The sequence below is a fragment of the Diadema antillarum genome, unplaced genomic scaffold (assembly GCF_040938485.1).
Source record: "Diadema antillarum isolate AM-2024a unplaced genomic scaffold, OU_Dant_1.0 seq00001189_RagTag, whole genome shotgun sequence".
Taxonomy (NCBI): domain Eukaryota; kingdom Metazoa; phylum Echinodermata; class Echinoidea; order Diadematoida; family Diadematidae; genus Diadema; species Diadema antillarum.
Genome location: NW_027271987.1, coordinates 242,484 through 264,582, shown reverse-complemented (window position 1 = coordinate 264,582; position 22,099 = coordinate 242,484). Strand labels below are relative to the sequence as shown.

The following is a 22,099-nucleotide window of genomic DNA, read 5'->3' as shown; positions in this document are numbered from 1 at the left end:
TGTGATATCTAATTGGTATTTACAAATCTTTGCTGTCGGAACGTAAGTTGAAGTGGCTTCTTTTTGTTTTATATTTAAAAGAGAGAAATTTGTTCATGACATAATCATTATTTTCCTTTTATTACAAAATAACATCATCATTGGAACTCTATATATTTGGAGGTCTTTCATGAAAATGGGGCTTATAACATCATAAACGATCTTAGCAAGTTGTTTATCTTTCATGTGGCATTAATAAAAAAGTGAACTTTTTCGATTTGGTAAGAACATCTCGAACATGGCTTTTTTCCTCTTACTTCCGATCGACACAACATGCATACAGACATGTATACACCGAACGAAAATAACCTGTATCATAGCAGAACATGAATCTGACGAGGCTCGTGTTTTGGCATCCGTCATTCCTTACACTGCATGTGTAATTAGAGATTGGAGCGACTAGGTCATAACGGGGTGTACATCAAAGAAGCCGCCAAGTTTGGCGAAGCGACCTGCCTTCGTCCAATCACGAGCCAGAACAGCCTATTGTTCGTCACCGAGTTGGGCTATCCAATAGAATAAGCGAAGCAGCTGCCCCCATTCACGAAGAAGCGTGTTGGTATACGGTCGCTCAACCGCAATCATAACACATACGGCGCCGTGATAGGGAAGCTAGCCAAGCATCTCTCGTTTCGCCGTGTGCTATCGCCCTGTGCGAGCATATCTTCTTGGATTGATTATAAGGAAATTACTTTGTATTATTTTAATTCTTCCAAGGCCCTGTTCGGGATTTGTACATTTATCGTCGAGCCATCGATTGGCTGTATGGTGTTCTAGTCGCGACCGACCATGGGTTTCGATATAGATCGCTTTTCCGGTCCCGTAGACGAGGATTTTAAGTGCAGCATCTGCTTTGGTGTACTGGAGAGCCCCCTCGCCACTCCGTGCGGCCACGTCTTCTGTGCCAACTGCGTTTTGCCTTGGGTGGTGCAGAATGCATGCTGCCCACTGAAGTGTGAGAAGTTTTCCACCAAAGAACTGAACTCTGTCCTTCCTCTCAGAAACCTCATCCTAAAGCTGGAAATCCGTTGCGATAACTTCAGACGAGGCTGTCCTGAGGAAGTCAAGATCCAGATGCTGGCCCAACACCTCGAGGACTGTGATTTCACCCCCGTGAAGTGTTCCAATAAAGGATGTCAAGAGGTGGTGAACATCAAAGATCAAGCCCAGCACGAGACCCAAGCCTGCGAGTACCGGCCGGTGGGCCGCTGTGAGCAGGGATGTGGTCTTGTGCTCCAGTACAGCACTCGAGCCGACCACGACTGCCTGAAAGCTCTGCAAAACCATGCTTCGAGTTTGCAGTCAAAAATCAAAAACCAGGAGCATAGCTTGAAGAAAAATTCGTTGAGGTACGGGAAGAGAGAGAAAGCTCTTTTGGCTCAGATTGCATGTCTGCAGAATGAAATTCAAATGCAGGCTCTTCGATATCAGAAGAAACTCAATGAAAGCAAAGCCGAGATGGAATATATTTCTGCCGTCGCGTCTTTTGAAAAGGTGAGACACCATTTCCCAAATTTGTTAAATATTATTGTAACACCATATTCAGCTAGCAATCTAATCAGATCTGAGATTTATCAATGTTTAATATAAGGTTTTATTTGAACTGCCCATACAGTTGTATGAATAAACTTTCTTCTGTAAAATCAAAATGGTAATATGAGTGAGCATGAAAATAGGTAGAATACAAATTACAATGAACTGACTCCAGGTATGTCCATACTGTCCCCCTCTTATAGTATAAAAGTTTTTATATTTCCACATCATTGGCCATGGCAGAAATCCACTTTGTACACATATTGTATGACATTAGGTATTGTAGATGAAGATTCTAATGTCAGCTTGCACAAGCTGCAAGCTTTCATGCCTAATTTCTGAGTGAAGGCATTTCATCCGTTCGCCCCCTAGAAAGAACTAACCAATTTTGCTGGTATCCCGCTGTTCACATTACCAGAAAATTTCTGACGTGATTGGCTCGGTAGGCGGTCTCCAACTTCTTTTTCTCTCCCAACATCTGGTAGTAAGGCAGTGATATTGATAAATATGATATCCCTGCATTCTGAGGTACACCTGAGCTGCTGAAATCAAATTTATTAAGGGGGGCTGCTGTTTCCTGAGTGTTCGAATGGAGGAGAACATGTTGTGGTGAGTAAATGTTTGGAGCATTAGCTATTTGAAAGGTGCATCTGTCAGCTCCTATTTCCTGTTCAGTAAGTTTATTCTTAACTACTTTCTTGTTGAAGGAGAACTATGTTATAGGCAAGTTTGGAGCCACGGCTGTGAGCTGATAAAACTTCTTCAGAGCCATATTTCTTTTATTCTCTATGGTATATTACCATTTGTCAATATTTTCAACTTCTGTAAGTGCTCTTTTAACGTGACTGTGGTAAAAGCAATGTGATTTGGCGATGTTTTTTCCACTTGGACTACATGGCAAAACAAGGAATGCTTGTTCCTGTTAGTTCCATGCTTACATGTACTATTCCAGATTTATAGACCCTACTTAGCCATGCAGCCAAGAGCTCTGTGGCTGAGATGTTTACTCCTCGGTTCATTGGAGCGCAAGTTTGCAGGTTGAATGGAAACTTTGTGATCCCTCTGTAAAGTTCTTTGAAAGGGTTTGTTCTTCACGATGGTGTGCTGATTGTCCAAGGGATTTACAAAGGCAGCAAGGTCAAGAGAGTGTAAGCCACACTGGGACTCCCAAGATGTGCACACTACATCATTGACATAAATGATTTTTCCCCCCTTTTTACGGGGTTGTTTTCTGCCTCCATTCTCAGCTGTCTTCAGAAGGAGTTTGTATGATGCAATCATGTTCACTTTTATGCCATCTAAATTTACAGTATCTAATTCTTTTCATCCAAGGCAAGGGATAGCTTGTCATGTTTTGGAAAAAATAAACTTTCTTCACAAGAGTCCTTCATAATATGTACATAGGATGCGATTGTATAGTTGTGAATCTTTCAGCATCCTCTTAATGGTTAAAACATAGATTTTTGCTAATTTGTCAGTGTGATATAATTCATATTGATCTTGGATCATGATGATAATTGAAGATAATTGTTAACACAAAGTTGGGTTTATATGTTCATTTGACCTTCTTAAATTTCCATTTTGTATATATTATTTTTCACAATCAGTATGACTAATGAAGCTGGTCCTCAGTGGAAATTATATAATGTGCAGGCCAAATTATGCATTTCAATAATAACACACCCATTAAATGCACATAGTGTATGTTCTTTATACAGCACACACTTCACACACACACACACACACACACACACACACACACACACACAGGGCCTATTTTAATACATAATGTTTGTGTCATACAATTTTGTACTATGAATGTAATTTTAGGGTATTAGGGAATTTTACTCACAAAATGATTGTATTATACGTTTGCATGAGATGTACATTAGCTAAAGCTGTCCTGACGCTTGCACCAATTTGGCTTCCACACTGCCCCTCCCCCCCCCCCCCCACCCCCATTTTGGCATGGCGGTACATGCTAATCAGTGGCATGTAGTCTCTTTTGGGTCATGTTGAACTCACATATTGTTTAAGAAATGCATAATCTTTATGACATGCATTGTCATGCCATGTTTACGCCATACTTACGAATTCTTCAGGCACTGGTACAATGTATTAGCATTACCTACTTGTGTTGGTCACTGTGTTTTTTTGTTTTTGTTTTTTTTTTTTTGTCGTGAGATTTGTTCCGACCAGTTTTTAATGTAATTCTGCACCGCCCAGCAATATGACATGCGTTGAAACGGTCTTCCTGCACATCGGGTCTGCATAGTTGCCTGAAAATTTAGTCATGACAAAATTTTCAACATGTTCAACATTTCACGCATTGGACAGCATCCTCGTGGGCGTTGCAGTGAACATTTCCACAAACGTTTCCTGAATTGGCATGAAATGGTATGCTAAAGCCCAACCCATGCGCATACCAAAATAGAAAGTGTCAGGGTGGCTTTTGATATGTACATGTATACAAAAATGTATACCACACAAGTTGCCTACACAATTTGCAGTTGATAAATGCAGGTATTCACTGGTTGTTAGACTGTTTGTTGAACATATAATGTTATTGATGGGGAATTAAGTGATGCCAAACATCAAGAGGCCAACAAACAAAATACTTCTCATATTAAATGTAAAATGTCTTTGGTAGAAGAAACTTTGCTTTCCTCAGTGCTTGTACCCTGACCCATACTCTTATGTTTACACAGGTACTGCAATGATGTGTTGCATGTGAGCAAGTTTGCATCTCAAGTTGTCATAATGTCTACTTGCTTGATCTTTTATTTATGAATCTTGTCAAACACTCAAGTTTGCGGTTCCTTTGATGTCAGGGGTACATCTGGTCTACCCTGGCCAGTAGTTCTTCATTAATCATACCTGTAATGTTGTTCCTGCTTCCTGTAGCCTTTGCCGATCACATTTCTTGTTTTCTGATCTTCTTTCTTAGCCCTGGGAAAGTACCACAATTCTCTCACTGGAACTCAAGCGACAAGATGGCAGCCTTGGGTTTAATATTATTGGTGGAGTAGCGGTAAGTCTGCTCTCTTTCAATTGTTTGTTTGTCTGTTAACATATGCAAAAAGAAAAAATAATGTTAAGATTTTGATGAAGTTTTCAGGAGAGGTGATGAAGTCATCCAGGTTTCTTGATTGATTCCTGCCCATATGAGATAGGGTTAGGGGTATGTCATGTTGCGGATGTGAGGAGACCATATGATGTCATGATAGCAATCCTAAACTTCTCATAATCCTGGAGTGCTTGACTTAATATTTAATGGAAGAAGATATAAATTTAAAGAAAATGGTCTGTTTATTGTCTAAAGGCAGGAGTACTAGGTAGGCATATAACTTAAATATTATTTGAATGTTTGTGCTTTGCTACTGTGCTAGTATACTATATTGTATGCAAGCATGATGAATCTACCATGAGACAATTCAGTCTCCGCTTTTTGTTTGCGATACATTCCTCAGGGTAAGGAGAAGTGGTGAATCTGAACATTGTCCTGCACATATCCAGCGAGTAATGACCAGGTGATTATTGATTTGGAGAGAGTTACAATTAGAGACAAGTGGATTTGGCTCTTTACCCGGCATATAACTGAACTTTAGACAGATCATAGACCTTACTGGAACTCTTTTGAAAAGGGATCCTGAGGAATTTAGCGCTGCTTTTTATCAAAAGGGGCGACACAATGGGAGAAGACAATACGCAGCATTGACGAGGGGGTGGGGGAGAGAAAGGGCTTGGGCGTAATTTGGATCTTTGTGAGAGTGTGCGAGTTGCGAAGTTTTCTTTCATGTCAAGAGAGGGGTGAATTGGAGAAAATGATGCTTGGAGCCGGGTGGAGCAGGGACCAGACAAAAAGGAGAGACAGACTTCCCAGTGGTGAGAATGAGAAGGGAAAGTGATGAGAGGGGGAAGAAAAGGAGCGTTCTTTTTGTTGGTTCTCTGGTGGAAAAGGGTCAGTTGGGAGTCTCTCCTTTAGTATGGTGTTGCTCAGTTGCTGCCTTGCTTGTCTACCGATACCGGTACATCAATGTTGCAAGGGATGGAAAAAACCAAATGACTGCAAAGCCTGAAAACTTTCCAAAGCCAGCTGGTATAAAGTTGGTAGCTACTTTCTTGTACACATCCGCCTGTTTAATTTCATCTCACTACAGTCATCAGATGAAATTTGATGCTAAAACTATGTGTGTTTAATCCCAGTACAGACTCCCTAATGCTTTAAACTTTGAGAAAAGAAAACATTTCTTAGTGGAAGATCTACTGTTATTTTCTGGAAGGAAAAAGGACATATCAGTAACCCTATTGAAGGGAGCATACATTGTATGTGTTCTGTCATATCTACACCTCTGGAGAATTCTTTGGAGAGCTAAGGAGATGACATCCTCTGTTGTACCTGAAGAGCCTTGATAGCGTGGAAGTACAGGAGTATGGATGAAATTTAAATGGTGTAAAGCTTAGATTCTGAGATATCTGACATTGTGTCCGGCACACCAGGCAGCACATAGTCAAGTTGCAAAGCTTCATGCAGAATTTTAGGCTTACTTCAATGACATTGTTCATGCCATTCATCTCAGGCTGTAAATTAGTATGTATTCAATGGTCAATATATTGTTATATTTTGATATGATGCTGTCCAATGAATCAATGACCAATGAAAATCAAAGTCCACTCCAAGTTCGATTTGAATAAAGAGAGTACTGGTAATTTAATCAAATGAGCATAATTTTGAAGATTTATTGCACTGGTATATGCAGTAATATTAGAAAGTTTTTCAAGTTTGAAATTTCATACGTTTCCATGAATCATATTATTTGTCATAAAATAGTGTATAGATAGATGAGGTCACAAGTTTCCCATCTGACCTTCGCTCAAGTCCTCTTGAACTTTGCTTGAACAGAATGACATATCCCTATGCATCATCAAATGACCATTATACTTTGCATAAAACACTTAACAGCAGGAGGAGATGAAGTTGACAAATTATTGACCCCCCCCCCCCCAAAAAAAAAAAAATGACAATATCATCAACAAAAAGCCTTATTATATTTATTAGTTTGTCAGATGATCATATTCATTCTACTGAGAAACAAACCTATAAAGAGGAACAAGTCTGCTATGCTTGGCCTTGCCAGCTTTCTCCAGAGTAACTAAAAGGTAGGCCTTCATAAGACACACATGCAGTTTCAGCATATAATAAAAAATGGGAAGATAACAATTTAACTTATAAAAACAACAATTCCACCACTGAAGGCTTAAGTGAATTAGAAATTTGTTGTATCCATCTGCTGATATCATTTTACATGTGAAAGCAGATATGTGTGTTTTCTCTCTATGCCACATATTAAGAAGAAAAATTAGTTGTGCTTTTGTCATCGTGTACGTGTGTCCTCCACAGGCACCTAGGATGTCATACAATTTGATCCAAATTGAAAATTGAATATCTGGTAACAATCATGTTATCCATAAATGTATTAGATTTGTGTGACATGTTGTGCCGAATGGTGTCCAATTGCTGGCAAATTTCACGCGGAGACTGATACTCAAAGCCTGCACATCAATACAATTCATCCACATCTGGTGATATGTATCAGAATGATTGCCCCTAGGTCCTGTCGAAATTGTCACCATAAAGAGAGATGGTGGGTATCTCTCTCACTCTGGCATGGAACTCAAGCTGACAAGCTTGCTTCCATCGCAGAGAAACTTGAGGAAAACACTGGTGGGGAGAAACAATGTGTTTCTGCAATTGTATCCTCTATCTGAGAAATAATTCATTCATATGGGAGAAATCTTTGATGGAAAGAATATAAACAATACAAGTGTTAGTATGGAAATGAATGCAAAAACTAGAGGCCGTGGTGACAGCTGCCTTCAGCTAACTGCAGGGCATGTAATTCATGCCTCCATCTTCTTGTGAAGACGCTTTTCCCCCAGTAATTACAATTCATTGTGGAAGGCTGATACCATTTACGACCCCCACGCTGAAATTGTAGACTTTTCCATCGTTTATGGATTATTCATTCAGGTAACACCATTGTATTCACAGAACATTGCACAGTATTTTGGAAGCCTACATTATTTATAGCTGTTTAAATCAAAGCTGTGATAAGTTGCGTGTACTGTAGCTCGTACCTATTCATCATGCAGAGTGAGCCGTCGATATTATTTCTCCTAGCCTAAATATTCTTTCTTTATTTTGTACACTAGTGCATGGTCGATAAGCACTTAATGAGCCGGCAAAATATTACTTCTGAAATATTGGTTTGATCTTTCTTGAGTAGATGATCCGTGATAACAAGTAATAAAGTGTTGATGAAAACATCCATGACCCAGTAGTCACAGTAAGCAGTTTAGAGATCCGTCAGAGAGATTTCTTTGTCGTAAGCGGAAGAAACCCATTAGAAAGATTGTAATTTTGAAAGGTCTTTTTGAAACGAGTAAATATTGGCAATCGTTATTCTGTTAGAAGTAGTGTGGGCTGTGTTCAGAACCATGACTTTTGCGCTGCCAGGGGATGTTATTACAACCAATGGGGGTTATCACAGATCCTGATAGCTATGATTTGATTGAGGTGCTTGGGCGTTCTGTGATAGGCCAGTAGTGCAGCATGTATGTACACCAGTGGGACTGCACGATGGGCTCTGTGAGTTCCCTCCCCCACTCACTCACTGTACCTTCCATCCAAGGCCATGGTAAATATACACTGGACTCCAAATAAGGCAATGCACAAAGCATGGGGAGCTAAGCCCCAACACACACACATTTGCGAGCCAGCCACAATGTTTTGGGGGGATTAAAAATGTTACACCAGTGCGACAATATGAGTTCAGGTGTGTAAAGTTTCTTTAGGCAGTCAAATTGATGAGTGTAGAAGTCCTAAGATAAGATTGAAAGGCCTGTTTGCTCTCTCCTCTCCTTCCATCTCTCTCTTATACCAACCACTACACATTCTGTATGGACATGAGTCCTATGAATAGGGCTCCTAAATTATGTTTGCCATTAATCTTAGTTGTGCCTAAGTGCATTTTAATACATTTATTAAGAGAGAGGGAAAAAACTGAGATGGCATCAAATGAGGGTGTTTATCTGGACTGTGCTTGTGGGTGAATTCATCTAATATAGAGATTGAGAGGGTAATGTTCTTCACTGACTTTTATAGGTGTTAGATATTACATCAACACAAAGAGGCCTATGCTGTGTGAGTTTATTCAGCATACTTGTATGAATGAATGATTTTGACACACATTTAGGCATACACCCTTGCCTATCTATATCAGATTAAAAATCTGTTGTATATCACTGATCAGTCAATACTTCAGTCTTACGGGACAAGTCCACCTTCATATACACAACTGACAAGGATTGAGAGAATGCAGCAATATCAGCAGAACACATCAGTGAAAGTTTGAAGAAAATTTGACAATCCGTTCAAAAGTTACGAATATTTTAAGTATCTGCGCAGTCACTGCTGGATGAGAAGACTACTACAGTGTATGATGTCACATGCGTACAACTATATAAGGAAAATAAAAAGAGCATTTCAAAAAACTTTACTTTTTGAATAAAGTGCACATTTCTTCGACTTGCTACTGACGTATGTTAAGGGTAATATTCCCCCTGCCTTCTGAAAGACAGAAGTTGAGTGTTCTTTTGTTATGCGAGAAAAATAGAAATATGTTGAATTTTCTTTATTCTTTCTTTATATCGTTGTACTCATGTGACATCACGAGCTATAATAGTCTTTTCATCCAGCTGTGACTGAGCAGAAACTTCAAATATTCATAACTTTTTAACGGATTGTACGATTTTGCTCAAACTCTCACTGATGTGTTCTACTAATATTGCTGCATTCACTCAACCCACATGTCTATGAAGGTGAACTTGTCCTTTAAAGGACAAGTTCACCTTCATAAACATAAGGATTGAGAGAATGTAGCAATATTAGTAGAACACATCATTGAAAGTTTGAGGAAAATCAGACAATCCGTTCAAAAGTTATGAATTTTTGAAGTTTTTGTGCAGTACCCGCTGGATGAGAAGACTACTGCAGTGTATGAATAACTTAGATGTCACATGCGTACAACAATATAAGGAAAATATAAAGAGAATTTCACAAAATTCCATCTTTTGAAAAAAGTACACATTCCCCTGACTCGTTACCGATAAATGTTATGGGTAATATTATTCCCCCTGCCTTTAGAAAGAGGCAAGTCAATTGCTCTTTTATTATGCGAAAAAAATGAAAATATGTTGAATTTTCTTTTATATTTTCTTTATACTGTTGTACGCATATGACTCACAAGCTGTAGTAGTCTCCTCATCCAGCGGTTCCAACACAAAAATAAAAAAAATTCATAACTTTTGCATCGATTGTCCAATTTTCCTCAAACTTTCACTGATGTGTTCTACTAATATTGTTGCATTTTCTCAATCCTTATGTTTATGAAGGTGAACTTGTCCTTTAAGTTGTTTTGTACTGCATGATGGATTGTATGGTCTTGCAAGAGCCAGAAAATGGCAATATCAAGGTAGATTCCACTCTGATTGTGAAAATGCTGTATGCTGTTGATGTATTCTTCTTATATGGTTGGTACAAGTCGTACCATATAGTTATATTACAATGTATGTGATATCCTAAGTTATGTGCCACGGTACTATGTGCCTGAGAATGTTGCCCTTGGATTGGTTGGTTGTATTTATAGGCAGAAAACACTCCACTGGGTCCATAAAAGAGATAAGACTACTGAAAGAAGTTCTGTTAAAATGACATCATTTTAAAAAGCCCTAATGAGCGCTGGGAAAGATCGACATGATATGACATTGATACCGTCTATTTACATTTGGACTAACGTAAAGCTGTACAAGCAGCATGAGCATACGCTAACTGAGGTGATGATGTAATTAGTATACTCACAGCTGTCCTATTCATTTGTAAACAACATTTCTTACAAATCATGATTCCATTCAATAATTTTGCAGAAACACCTACACATTTCCCCACAAAAAGTCATTATTGCTAGGCTATTGCAACACAAATTTTTGATGTGAGAGATACAAATGTACATGTGTAGGCTTACACACTTTGCTTTATAAAACATAAGTTCACCTCAGAAAGAAAAACTGAACGCAGGTCAGGTTGAGCTTTGTGCCACCATAACATTACCTCATCTAAGTTGCATTTAATTTGGTATTTACAAGTATATCACCCTTTTATGGAATTGTGAAACTTCCAAATATCAACTTTCTTGCATGTACAATTGTATTTCAGGCCCACTTTTAATGAAACCTGAGCTGTTCTGTGGGTCTGATGTCACTTTAATACAGTCAATATGAAGATACAATGTATGTATTGCATGAAAGACAAATTCAGTTAAATACACTTAAGAAGTGAATTACATGTATGTAAGGAAAGCATACAGCTGTAGTAGTAGCAGACTTGTTAAAATGATACCATGTATGAATGAGCCTTATAGAAAGAAGAAGTGAAGAGAGCCCAGTCATACAAGTGTACAGCTCAATGTGATTACCTGAACTGTTATGTAGGATTGTAGATGAATACAAATCGGAATATTGATGAATGTTCCTGTCACAAGTGCTATTGTGTATTGTGGAAAACTCTTTGGCGGTGTATTCAGATTTAGCTGCATTATCCCGTGCATGTAAACACTCACTTCTGTAAAGAGACACATGATTTAGCACAGTGACATTTTGAAGTTTTGCCATCACAAAAGTAGTTCCATCAAACTGTAGCATATTTGATGTTTGGCTGAATGAAGGGAAAGAATATGTACATTAAAAATATGCATAGAAATGTTTCAAAAATGGGGTGCAGGTAGGGAAAAGAGGAAAACTTGTGAAGAGAAATGTACATTGTATAGGCCTATAACTGCACATGTAATTGATGTCTATAGTGTGTGTGTGTGTTAGTGGGGAGGGGGGGGGGGAGGTGGTGAGGGTGAGAGAAAATTGCTGTGAAATGTCATCGTTGGACAGAATTAGCCAAAGGAAATAAATATTCTGTATGTGAGATGAATGTGAACAAGGACTGAGAGAAACAATTTTCACTGTAAAGAGATGGAAAGAATCAAATGTCAGTGGCCATGTCAGAGGTGCATGGGAAGAGAAAGTTTACTATAAAGGGATGTATCATTGTGTCATGGAGGGGGGGGGGGGGGGTAAAGTGAATATACAGTGTACATTACAATGGATAATTCATGGCAGGGGAGGGCTACACAGAATTCAACAAAGTATGCAATGTGCAAATGGGGAGGGGGAAGAGTGAGGAAAGGAGTGAGGGGATGTGGGGGGAGGGAGGTTCTTTGCCAAGGGATGTGTTCCTGTGTTTAAGAGGAGTGAAAATCCCTTGAGCTCAAATTAGAGCAACCAATCCTTCAGAGGTTAGAGGTCAGAAACAAAAGTTGCTTCAAATCCCCAAGAAAGGATCAGATGTTTAAATTGGATTTTCCTTTGGAAGCTGGGTATTTGCGTTCTTTGTTATTTTGGAAAAGAGTAAGAAATTCCTCACATTTCAATGTTTGCCACACATGGAAACATCATGTGTGATTTTGAAAGGAAATTGCAACACCCATGGTAAGCTTCCCACTGTACAAGTGCTACATGTATGCTGACATTTACAATTTGTATGTAAAACTCTTCAACACACGTACACTGTAGGCCCTATATAGATAGAAGGAGAGTACATTAGTCCTGTATTATGCTGGGATTTTTAAAAACACTTGTAATGTCACGGTTACAAGTCTAAAAATGGATATTCATGGATGGATATTGTAAAGTCCCAAAATTGTACAAATATTTTTGAAAGCTATGAATATTATTTGTTATGGCTAAGAGTCAAGACTTAACATAGACTTAATATTTTGCTATTTTTTTTTTTACTTTGTAATAGTCTCATTAAAAGATATGTGTTTGTAGATGTTGATTTTTGTTTCTTGAATATTTCATGAACCAACAAAGGCATAGCAAGTGTATCAAGAATAGAAACAAGACATAGTGGTATCATTTATTTCAAGGAGGGTAGTATTTCCCTTTACAGGAAAATGTGGGCACAATTGAATAGGTCAGGGCAGAGCTGTGTGGTTAAGACATAGGATGCAGCGGTTATCCAGGAGGATGTACTGGTCTTATCTTAGAGCCCCCTTGTATGCTTCTCATTCAAGACTTTGTATAAACAGTGCATTCCCTCTCGCTCAGGAATGTCCAAAGTTTGAAGATAGTATGTGGATGAGAGTGTGGCATCTGGCCAGGGAGTAACGGTGTCCTCTTTCTGCATCTTTTCTCCTTGTGGTCCAGCGTCTTCCAGCCCCCATCCTCTGGTGCATCTGCTGTTTAGTCTTTGGGATGCGCTGCCGTCATCCCTGACAAGTATAGATGAGCCACAAATAGTTCTGTGGCAGGTGAACCTGCTAGACTCTGCCCTAAGTTAGATGACACACTGAATATTTTCTTTTTCTTGTTCCTTTTTTTTTTCACTTTTGATTGGTGTATTTTCTATGATAATTTAATCTCCGTCAAGGGAACCGTCGTTATACAGAGAGATGTTTTGTTGTGCATGAATCAACATTAGTATGTTAATATTTCAGGGAATATTGCTGTAAGTGCTTCCATGTTGTGAAACATGTGATTGATATCATTACCTGATTTTATGGAATTGCCCTCTTGCTATGATCTCTTCATTTGAGGACAATCTGAACACATCTGGGGAAAAGGGTATGCATAAGAACCCCAATACACATAGGTGTTGATTAGTCATACAGGTCTCTTATAAGAACATCGCTATGGAAATACTGATACCCAACACTGTAGAACATTCATGACAAAAATTTGTTCAATCAGTTAAATGCCTTCATAACATCTACAAAATACAATAAAAATGCCAGCCATATCACATAGCTACTTTGTGATAAGGGCAACTCCTGTTATAATGACGTCCTTGGGTCTGGCAGTTTTCTTTCATTAAATCCAAATTTTGTTATAGCTAAACAGTAAAATATATAAAGATATGGGGCCTATAGATTATAATTTGGGGACGAGAAGATTTGCTTTGTTATATCAAGAATGTTTGTTATTATGGGAGTGCACACTGTTGGTCTTAGGTCTTATGCTTTATCATATTTCCTTTTGCTATTTTACTCTTTGCAAATATAGATATATTGAAATTGTTTATGGTCTGTATGCTCGAGTCTGTTGAATTAATGGCTTCCATACTTGTGGTTGTTTTCGATGATGGATTATTGTGAACCTGGGGAAAATATGTCTCTCTCTCTCTCTTGTACAATGCCAAGGAGCAGAAAATAGTGCCATGGATTATGACTTCCCTTTTCTGCACAACTTTTTTATTTTTTATTTTTTCAGGGTGAAGGTGGAGTCTCTGAAGGAATAATTGTGTCGAGAGTGAACGAGGGCGGACCAGCAGTCAGGTCAAAGCTGCGGATTCACGATCGCATCATGGAGGTAAGTAACACAAAGACACCACCAGCTGCGCAGTGAAAACTGTGCAAAGTCTGACTAGAATGAAAGTTTTCATGTGCGTTAAATGGTGTTGGTCTTTCTAAGATTAGCAAAGGAAGATTTTTCTTTTTCTTAGCTCTAGTTTTCCATACTTCCTTGAGCTTGAAGCCATGAATTTAAGAAAAGTCATTTTGCCTGCTTTAGAGTACTAGTCCTTTGTTCATACTGCTGAAGTATGATCAACCAAGGAGGTACTTTTCAAGCTAGTACAATCTGTGCTTGGCTCAATCAACATACCCATATGGACGTATGCCAAAGTTTTCTTTTTCGATGTCTCTGTCTGCCCTGAAGGGTGCGAGTGGCATGATCGTGACAGTGGATCTAGATTACTCCAAAATGATAGAAAGCTGTAGACGTGCAGGTCATATCGATTTTCCTGTTTCACATTTAGATTGCAAAGAAGACATGGACCTTCCACAGGTACATTGATGTGTTTGTGATATGTGATGAGATGGATCATATTAGGCATTATTTGTCAACATACAAAGGGTACCCAAAGTACATTTTTTTTTTTTGGTGCAACTCAGTATTCCAATGTGAGGCACTGGTGTGCCTGGGAGCAAAGAGCTAAAAGAAGCTGTCATTCAGAAACCTCCTGCCGACCAGAATGGCGGGTAAAACCCATTTGATTACAGCCGTGGAGGCAAACATGCTGCGGTTTGGAGTTTGTCAATGCGACGACTCGGAATGAGTTGTGCAGACTGATTGAATCACCTCCCCTGCACTTACCCCTTACATCTGTTTCAATTGTCTGCTCTGACACACTTGGTTATGCTGAGGTGATGATAGTCTGCTGGGTAAATTGAGTCTTTGCTCTGATAGGGATACCATGCCCACACTCCACCATGTAGGAGTGGAGAGAAGGAGCCAGGGTAGAGTGAGAGGATGGAGCTGTTGAGATTGATGGTGTGTGCTCGTCCTACCAGATGTGCTCAGAGCCAAAGGATGCCCCCCTTGACAGACCGAGATGGGAGTTAATTTCAAAATGCAGTCAATGTATGTTGTATATGGACTCTAATCAGATGTGGATACTGTGTACGGTTTTTGCCCTGGAGACCAGCGTATTGTGTGATTGATATCAATTGCTGGCTATGCCTCATTCATTAGGGAGAAACATCACTGTACATGTATTCCAGCCTGTGAGATTCCAGCCTGTGAGATTAATGGTTGTAGGAAAGTCTCATTTGCTTGGTCAGTAGACCTGCCAACTCTTATGAAAAAAACAGAAAAAAATACATATATACATATATTGTAATGAAAGTCAGAAGGGAATTAAAAATTACAAAGTGCATCCAAATAGTACAAATTCACATAGGAAAAAAAAAAGATAAATAAAGTGACAAAGGATCGAGGCATGGTATCCCACCTATTATTTAAAGCTCCGGTCACACAGCACTCCACGTCCAAATCACGTACAAAGGGTTATGAAAATCTGGTGGACGTGGTCGTAAGTGGTAATTTCTTGGTCAATTTTGGTTTGGCCGTGCTTTGTACGGGGTATGGCCGTTGGCGGCTGTTCCACTGCTGAAGCACTGCCTAAGCACGGCTAACCACGCCCAGCCACGTGTGTGTATGCGAAAAAATCCATTTGTCAGCGATATGCCGCTAAACACACACTATTTCCCGTGATACCAAAGGGTAACACGCGTCAGATGACCGTGCTCTGCCCGTAACAGACTGCTAAACTTTCGCATCTTTACCGCGTCTCCCCAAGTTTTAATCACTGCCGGAACACGGATTATCACGCGTGTTTCACGTGTGTTGCACGTCCTTACCACGTGTGCTGCCCGTGGTTATTCGTGGAATAAAATTTTGAGCAGTTAAAAACTTTTTACTGCGTCCGACGCCGTTCAGCTTTTTCCCCGCGTCCTGCCACTTCTATAAAACGACCGTAGCTCGTCTTAAACTCGACATCAATGCGAACAACATCATCTGCTTCACGGGAGACCACTTTTTGACGTGTTTTGGCCGTGATTAAGCTGTAAAGCGCTGTGTGACCGGGGTTTTAGATCGTGTATGCATGCAACTCTCGGTGTGTGATCATGGGATCCACACATAGAGTTACGTATGTGACTCCATGGATCCACACCTGTACAAATGTACTTCCGTGACGTACTCGTGCCGAGTTACACAAGTGTGCGCATGTGCGAGCCACACCAGTGAGTGTTGACTCCCAGCAGAACTTTGTAAATAACTTCCCTAGGGTGTTGCCGGTGAGTTGGTTAGGGGAAACTGTTAAAACTGGCTCCTTTTAATTGCACTCCTGCTTTACAAGTAGATAAGAACACAAGTCTGATTGTTGATGTTGGATATGCATTACTTAGTGGCAAACATGACTTTATTTTAATGAATATTTCATGCACTAAAGGCAGCTCCTGTTATGATGAAGACCTCTCGACTGACATTTTGTTGTTGTTGTTACACAGGTGTATAATGTTGTTTCATTACAAGATGTGTGCAAGTGAGTTATGGATTTTGATCTGGTGTAAGGTATTTTCATGAACAGCAGTGGCTGTTTTTTCTCATCTTTCCCATGTTTGAAACATATTTCAATACCCACTATCAAAGCACGTTTGCAAAGGCTGTTTGGATTGAGTGTCTCAAATTGTTAGATTTATTATCATCTCTATCATGACTCAAGGGGGAGGCTTTGTTACTGTGCAGCTCCATTGCGCAGTTTGACCTGAGGAGTGGAGATGTGTGTGTAGTTGGCAGTGGTTGGTGTGGGCAGGTCCAAGCTATAAAGGTGTTTCAAAACGACTGTGCATTTATCATCTAAATAGAAATGCATTTTTGGCTCAAACGCATTTGTGATCACGCTTTTATTTTGGCAGTTCAGAAAGGCATTTGAAAGCAAAACAGCTTTGCATTTATCATCTGCCCAAATCTCACTGAAAGCTGTTTTGAAATCTTAATGCTATATGAGAAGGGAGTTGATAAATGCACCAAATATCACCTGAATTTTATAAACTGTCTGCTCAAAACTTACAAAAAATGAATGTAAAGAAATGTAGCAATAAGGAAAGACGTTTGCATCATGACTTGCACTTAAGTATCTTGTTTTCACCGATTGATCACGTACCACACTGTAGAAAGAATGATTGATTTGTTTTCTGTTACTAACAATGCTACACATCTGGAGAATGTCTGGATTTTTTTTTCAATTGACATTCCTTTGTAGCTCAAGTATGCACTCATTCTTGAATTTATTCATTTAACCTTGCATCCTACTTTTCTGTTCAAACTGTTATTGAGGGAGGGTCATTGGAAGGTATTTTCCTATTGTTGGGATATATTTCGACCACATCTGGTGACATAAGTGGTTTTGAGTAGTGCAGTTGGTCCAGCCTTTCAAAAGGCCCAATACATTGATCAATACAATTAATACTTTGCTCTAATAGGACACAACCTGAATGGTAGTGTTCTGAAAAAAAAAATATATATATAGGCCTACTGTAGGCATATACTGGTATATTTGATTTATTGCTTTTGCAGGACACAAACCTGCATGGTAGTTGTCTGAAAAGAAGAAGAAGATGGAATTAAAATGTTTATGTAATTGATTCTATTCTCTATTAAAACAGATATGATTCACTGAAAAAACAGAAATGTTCGCGGCATGAAACATTCGCAGATTGGAGCTGATGGCCTTTTTCTGCGGTGTGAAGCCTTCATGAATTGCCACTGGCATTCAATACTTTGTGTAGAAAAAAAAATGTGAAAGTGTCATACACATTGAATTATCTGGTTTTACAGTGAATGTGGTCAAGAGTAATAATGTCCTAGTATCTATGTGTAGGGCCTAAATGGAATTCATATAAATTTTGTGGCAAAGAAAATACACATTCATACTACTGTATATGCTGTTATTTTCGCGAATGACGAGGTCATAGACATTTTCGCGAGATGTTGTTTTCGCGAATCGACACCGACACTTTCGTTAATGCTCTATTAACAAAGCGCATGCAGACAATATCGCGTGTTGTTAAATTCATGATCCAACTGTGATTCGCAAAATTTGCGAAAATTAAACCCTCGCGAAAATAACAGCTTATAAAGTAAGGGAAGCTGAGCTTCTCTGAACACGTACCAATGTACAGTTGTATGTTTAGTTAGTGGAGTCATGTACGTAGAAACTATGTGGCTTCCCAAAAGAAATCCTTCTTTGATCAATGTTGACACTAATGGTCAAAGAGTGCAAATCTAGCAAGCAAGATTTCAAAATTTGTTTCAGAGAAGGAAAATGTACGAGCTGTCTGTTTTAAGATATCTCTCTTTGTATTTTTTTCGTCCTTCTTTTTCTTTCTAGGCTGGGCTAAGAAAAACCGAAATTGTAATGGGTTCTGTAATGAATGACTCACTAGGCCTCATGGTCCACCAATTTATAGTCAATGTCATAAGTACATTGCTTGTTTTCCACAAATTGCTTTCACATTCTTGTGCTTTTCTTGGGCTGGGTAGAGGCTGATGCTTGCCTGCTGTCCGAGTCATTCCTAGACATCATAAATCATGGCTGCTGATAAAATGAGATGAAACAGGATGATTGCCCCTCCGCCTGCAGGGTTGGGGAGGGGTGGGGTGGGGAGGGGGTCTCCACCGGTCTGGCCCGGTATTAACCTAATGTTTGAGAGTGCACCACTAATGTTGTCATCCAGGAAATGAAAAACCGGCTTCCGCAAAGGGTAATTTCAGGGGAGAAATGAGTTCCAGATTCACCTGAGGGGAAAGCTCTGATATTAAGGTAATACCTGTGTAAGTATTGTATTTGTAGATACTTTCAGGCACTGCTACATTCCATGGAAAACAGCAACAGAATGAGGGTGATAACACTTGAGATGCAGTGTTACTGCCGGTGTGTTGAGGATCAGAGAAGTGACTCAAACTTCGTGATGTTGAGAAATACCTGCTCAGGGCCCTCCTTTTTGCCATTTGCAGTCTTTATACCCCCCGCAAAACGAAGTTTGAAGGGGGTATATAGGAATCAGCGGACGGTCGGTCGGGCGGTCGGTCGGGCGGTCGGGCGGTCGGGCGGTCGGGCGGTCGGTCGGGCGGTCGGTCCGTTGCAAATCTTGCGTCGCGAACTACTTCCTCAGTTTTCAACCGATTCCCATAAAACTTGGCACAGATGTGTGCCTTGGGTTGTAGATGTGCAAGACGTATTTTTTGACAGTACCCAAAAGTACGTTGCCATGGTAACAGCATATTATGGGCAAAAATGGGTACAAATCTTGCGTCGCGAACTCCTCCCACAGTTTTTGATCAATTTTTATGAAATTAGGTACAGATGTTCATCTGAATATGTTAATGTGCAAGACACATATTTCCGCAGTGGCAAAAAGTGTGTTGCCATGGTAACGGCATGTTATTGGTAAAATATAGGGCAAAATGCTTCATGGCAAAACTGCTTCATCAGTGTTCTTCCAATTCTCATGGAATTCATATTGAATGTTTGTCTTAGGATATAGGTCAGCATGACACATTTCTTGACAGTGACAAAAAGTATGTTGCCATGGTAACAGCTCACATATTATGAGCCAAAATGATGGAAAATTTTGTGTTGCAAACTACTTCCTCAGTTTTTGCCCAATTTCCATGAAACTTGGTACAGATGTGTGCCTTTGGTTGTAGGTGTGCAAGACGCATTTTTCGACAGTGCCCGAAAGTACGTTGCCATGGTAACGGCATATTAATGGCAGAAGATCAAGGAAAGATCTTGCGGATTTAACTACTTCCTCAGTTTTTTGACCAAAGCTTATGAAATGTTGTTTTGACCAAAGCTTATGAAATGTTGTTTGGCGGGGGTATAACCAGTTGCTGTAGCGACATTTCTAGTTTTGATATGAAATGATTATAATTATTGTTTATAATGAATAATGATCTTTATTTCTGTAGGTAATGTAGTCATATTCCATGTTTGAAAGGAATGAGTATTATTAATATCCTGACATACCATACATCCAGTGAGGAGTTGGAAAGGCATTGTGTGTCTGAGCATCCACTAGCGACCTTTGGATCTCTTTCAGGTGACTTACACAAGATTTGGACAATGGTAGTCGGAAAATCAATTTGGCGAGGGACTATTTGAGGAGGGTTTATCTTGGTGGAAATAGGATGAAAGAAAGTGATGTGTTAAAAGATCAGAGTTACAGCTACAAAAGTCATCTTTAACTATAGCCATGAGATTCCTATACCATGTTTGTTGAACAAGAGCTTATTGGATTTTAAATAGCTGCTTTTTACTTCCTGTGATTATGGGCAAATTAGATTAACTTTGTATCTGAGCGGTCGATAGTAGGGTCCTAAATGAATTAAATTGTCGCAGATTCTATGTGTGGAGGCCAGGAATTTTCTACTGACTGTAATTAACCTGGACACTGGATATGGATTTCTGTGCAACAAAAAGTTCATTCAGACATTTTGGATATTTTGCCGTGGATGTTCTCAAGCCATCATGGCAATCTAAACAGTCCATTTGATTATAATCAGTTTGTAGAAGCATACCAGAATTGGTTTGTTGTTCTTAGTCTTTTTGATAGAACTAACAACTTGTGTGTATATGTGTGTGCATGAACTTACTTAGACTCATTTGTAGGGTACAAAAGACAAGAGAATAAAATTACCACCTTTACACTGTTATAGGGACTGTACAGTACTGGTTGAGGTAGGGATTCATATTTTGAACATTCCTACGTGAGATAATGAAAAGCCTCTTATGAAATATGAAAGCACATGTAATTTTAAGAAGGATTCAACGCTTATTTGAAGAAAATTGGTTTTTAAATGGCTGAGATATCAAAATAGTGCTAATAATAAAAGGCGACATGCCCCAACTTTATTAGTATCTCTTTGTTTCACCTTGTTTTTGGATATCTCAGCCATGTCAAAACTGATTTTCATCGAATAAACTTTTGATACCCCTCAGAACTGCATGCTCTTTGACATCTCATAGAGTGGTTTCTGAATATCTGACAAAACGTTAAAAGCTAAATCTTCACCTCGACTAGAACTGTACACACCCTTTAAGCTTGTGGTATCATACGAGAAAAGTTCTTGGGTATGAAATACATTTTGAGAAAGCTAATTCTTTTCCACAAATCAATGCATGTAGATACAATGTATGTTTATGTTTGTGAATGTATGTGAGTGTGTGTGTCTGTGTGTATGTGTGTGAATGTTGGTCGAGATGTTGACAGTGTCTGCAATGCAGTACAAGTCTCAACCCTGCTAACTATGTATAGGCACAAATGCCACCGTCATCTTGTAAGCAAACATCCAACATGCCAAGTTTGGTCTCCCAGGCATTGGACCCAACTCTCAAGAAAAAAAAAACACCCCACAATAACAACATTGGAGGAAATAGTTTTATGCCATTCAACATGTTGAGCACTGAGCTGTGCAATGATTTCTGTCGTATATTTCTTGTTCCATGGCTAAGCAGATGATTTTACTATTTCTAATATACCAAACTCTAAAGTACAAAATCTGCATTGTCTTCAAGTTTCTCGTAGAGCTTTGAGTCCAGCATTATTGTTTGCAATTTTGTTAAGATATAAATGATAGCAAAGTTGTAACTCCCACTTAAGATATCTTTTCTAAATCATGGCTTCCCTACATGTTGATTATTCTTTGTTAAATTCCTTTTAAAGATACAAATTTTGTGCACATGTGTGTCCAAGCCAGTCAGACACTGTGACAGTGATATCATTCCCTATCTAGTTTGCTTGCATGTGATTATAAGTGATATCACACAATTCTAGAAAGATTTGAATCTTTGTCATTGCTCTCGAGTTTTATGAGTGCAAAAACAAGGATGAGTGAAGGGAGTGATACATTGTACATCAGAGACCCGTTGTGATGAGATGGATGCCTTGACGTGTGCATGTGACACAATACTTTCTTGAGAAAACACAAACAGGAAACTGACTCCAATGCCTGGATGCCCTTCAAGGCTTTCCAAGTTTTGTCCTTAGGAAAAGATTTAACTTTGGCTCTG

General features: G+C 39.2%; 1 protein-coding gene across 1 annotated transcript in view; it reads left to right on the top strand.

Annotated features, from left to right (window-relative positions):
- Positions 1-643: 643 nt before the first annotated feature.
- Positions 644-22,099, top strand: part of LOC139744575 (E3 ubiquitin-protein ligase PDZRN3-like) — a 205,803-nt gene continuing 184,347 nt past the window's right edge. The window contains 3 exon segments of the mRNA XM_071655008.1: positions 644-1,533; positions 4,520-4,603; positions 13,951-14,049. Coding sequence (XP_071511109.1) covers positions 829-1,533; positions 4,520-4,603; positions 13,951-14,049 — 888 coding nt within the window. The 5' untranslated portion in view covers positions 644-828.